This window comes from Desmodus rotundus, chromosome 7 (genome assembly GCF_022682495.2).
Source record: "Desmodus rotundus isolate HL8 chromosome 7, HLdesRot8A.1, whole genome shotgun sequence".
NCBI lineage: Eukaryota > Metazoa > Chordata > Mammalia > Chiroptera > Phyllostomidae > Desmodus > Desmodus rotundus.
The window spans coordinates 68187529-68191080 of NC_071393.1; the positions used below are offsets into that span (position 1 = coordinate 68187529).

General features: G+C 38.4%; 1 protein-coding gene across 1 annotated transcript; it reads left to right on the forward strand.

The window, feature by feature from the left end:
* Nucleotides 1–1501: 1501 nt before the first annotated feature.
* LOC112311082 (large ribosomal subunit protein eL29-like) lies at nucleotides 1502–1801 on the forward strand. Its single transcript, XM_024567319.1, has one exon. The coding sequence runs from the start codon at nucleotides 1502–1504 to the stop codon at nucleotides 1799–1801; it is 300 nt and encodes a 99-aa protein (XP_024423087.1).
* Nucleotides 1802–3552: the final 1751 nt, after the last annotated feature.

The window sequence follows — 3552 nt, forward strand, 5'->3', positions numbered from 1 at the left end:
CAAAAATTCTGACTTGTGGAATTTCTCACAAAGAGGTTAAAACTGCATTTTATAGCCATGCAAATTAGCATAGACCTCTTCTATAGCCTCAGGTACTAGAACACAACAGGAACAGTTCTGCATAAAACTAAGAGTCAGAACTCAAAACAGTAAATAGGAGCTTTCAATTCTGTTTCCCTAAACTGCTGAAGCTTAGAGCTCCCCAATGCATCATTACAAGTGTACTGCTAGGTGTAGGGAGGGCCATGGGAAGTCCAAAGGGCTGATTGTTTTTAGACTTATTTTAGAATATTGAAGTGTTAAAAAGGGTTTGTCATCTTGATATATATCATTCTTTTATTTTCTGGGATGACATAAATGAAACTATAGCAAGGAGAGCATTTGGGTATGTATTCACAGCAAATGGTTCACATTCATGGATTATACACTGAACAGAGATAAACCAAGGAAATAAAACACATGGTCCATACTTTTAAGTTTGTATCTATGAAGACTCAGAACTTCAAAATATGTTACATCATAGAAAGATTCAATTACATTTTACTCATTAGTCATTCATACAAGGTCTGTCTGGAAAAAGTCCAGCCATTGTTAATATAACAAGAGTTTGCATGACATCGATGTAACCTGGCAGCCAAGGAAAGTGAACTGGAATGCTCATGCATGAACAATGATGACTTCGCTGTACTAGTCAGTGGGGTGGTAGATGCCATTGAGTGAGCATGTGTACTGTGTGGCCATCACATTCAAAATGACTGAGTGAGTAGAGCAATGAATTTGCATCACATTTTGTGTTAAGCTTGGACATTCTTCCACAGAAATTATTCAAATGATTCAGAAGGTCACAGCTCTGGGCAACTGGTGATTGGCAGCTTCATCACACTAATACAGCCACTCATGCATCACATCTCATGTAGAGTTTTTTGGCACAACATCAAATCATCCAGGATATTCAGTCCCCCTACCAACCCAGATTTGGTACTGTGCAACTTCTGGCTTTTCCCAAAACTAAAATCACCTTTGAAAGGGAAGAAACTTCAGACTGTCAATGAGATTCAGGAAAATATGATGGGGCAGCTGATGGTGATTGGGAGAACTGTGTGAGATTTCAAGGTGCCTGCTTTGAAGGGGACTGAGATGTCATTGTTCTAGGAACAATGTTTTTTGTATCTTGTATCTTCTTCAATAAATGTCTCTATTTTTCATATTACATGGCTGGATAGCTTCTGGACAGACCTCATATGTACTAGTTAAAGGCAAACAGAGTTACTTGAGAAGCCAGGAAATATATATCTAATATATATTTCTCCTCTGGCGGTGCCATTGAAAAGGTAGACATGGCCAAGTCTAAGAATCAGAACACGCATAACCAGTCCCCAAAATGGCACATACATGGCACCAAGAAACCCTAATCACAAAGATATAAATCTTTCAAGGGGGTAGACACCAAGTTCCTGAAGAATATGCACTATTCAAAGAGGCACAATAAGGCTTGAAGAAGATGCAGGCCAACAAAGCCAAAGCCATGAGTGTACACAGCAAGGTTATGAAGGCCCTTGTAAAGTCCAAGGAGATCAAGTCCAAGATCCCAAGGGACGGCAGCCACAAGCTCAATCCACTTGCCTACATCGCTCACCTCCAGCTTGGGAAACGCACTTGTGCTTGCATCACTAAGGGTTTCAGGCTCTGCTGTCTGAAGTCCAAGATCAATGCTCAAACCAAGGCCTGGGCTGTAGCTGTGGCTGCAGCCCTGGTTCACTATCCTACAGCTGTTCAGGCCACCACAAAGACTCCAGAGTAGAAGTCTCTGTCTGCTGATACGAAGACAAAAGAACTGGTATGACCCCTGGGATTCATAGGACTGGTGTCCTCCTGTGTTATTTGTACAAATAAACCTGAGGTCATATCTGTCAAAAAAAAATTCCACTTACAACAGCATTTGCCTAGGAGATATGAAAACTAAATGCTAAATCACCACAACTGGATCTAACCAGATAAAACTATTGAAAGACCAAGGTCTGGCCAATTAATTTTTACAAAGATACAAAAACAATTCATGGAGAAAAAAATAGTCATTTCAACAAATGGTGCTGGAGCAATTAGACACAATTGGTAAGAAAATGAACCTCACACCTTACACAAAAGTTAATTCCAAATAGATCATAGATTTAAATGTAAAATGTTATACTATAAAACATTTAGAAGAAAGCATAAGAGAAAATTTCAGGGACCTAGAACCTGGTAATGAGTTCTAGACATGACAACTAAAAATTGATCCATAAAAGAAAAAAATCTACAAATTAACAGTAAAATTTAAAAAATTTGCCCTGGCTAGTGTGGGTCAGTGGATTGAGTGCCAGCCTGTGAACCGAAAGCCCACCAGTTTGATTCCCAGTCAAGGCACATGCCTGGGATGCAGGCAAGATCCCCAGTTGGGGGCATGTGGGAGACAACCAACTGAAGTATCTCTCGCACACACAAAATTTTTTTCCTTGTGAAAACTCTTAAGAGGATACAAAGAAAAGCTAAAGCATAGAAAAAAATATTTGCAAATCACATACTTGACAAAAGATTTGTATTTAAAATATGTAAAGAATTTTACTCACTCAACAGTAAAAACAATCCAAGTAGAAAACAGGCATAGAACATGAAGAGACATTTCACCAAAGAGAATATACAGATAGCAAAGAAGGAAATGAAAAATGTCCAACATAATTAATTATTAGGGAAATGCACCCATGGTGAACTATTATGGCAAATTTACAGCTAAAATAAATAATAATGATAATGCAACACCCAGTTATGATATGAAGCTCAGCAAAGTAGATATGGAGGGAACTTGCTCAACTTGATAAAGAACTTCTACACAACCCCTACAGCTAACATCTTACTTCCTGGTGGGATCTTGAAGCTTTTCCACTAAAATCAGGTACAAAAAGCAAGGACGTCTCCTCTTTCCACTCCTTTTTAATATCACACTGAAAGTTTTTGATAATGCAATAAGGCAAGAAAAGAAAATGAAGCTATACAGATTGGGAAGGAAGACATAAAACTGTCTTTGTTCACAAATGCCATGACCATTTATGTAGAAAATTAAAAGAATCAAAAAAATAAACTCCTGGAACTACTAAGCAACTTATTATAGGAAGGTAGCAGAATACAAGATTAATATGCAAAAGTCAATTGCTTTCCTCTATACCAAAAGTGAATGAGTGACATTTGAGACTTCAAATGTGGAATTTTTGCTTCTCCTTGTCAAAACAGAAAGGGAAACTTAGTCACTTTCAAAGCAAACATTATTTACTTGTAACAATAAGCTAAAAAGGATTCATTTTGGAAGGTTTCACAGAGAGGGTGAATTTGTTCAATATCCTTAAGGAAAGGAGGGATGGTGGGGAGAATATGTTCATCAGTGATTCTCAGCCAGAGGCAACTACTGCTCTGGGACATTTAACAGAGGCTTTCAGATTGCATCCCTGATTATCATGCATCAGCCTCCTGGAGAACATGTCCCTCGGTTGAGAATTCTACTCTGGTGCACTGTGCCGCTCA

Coding starts and splice junctions, on each gene's coding strand:
- LOC112311082 (XM_024567319.1), top strand. CDS start 1,502: ATGCAGGCCAACAAAGCCAAAGCCATGAGTGTACACAGCAAGGTTATG.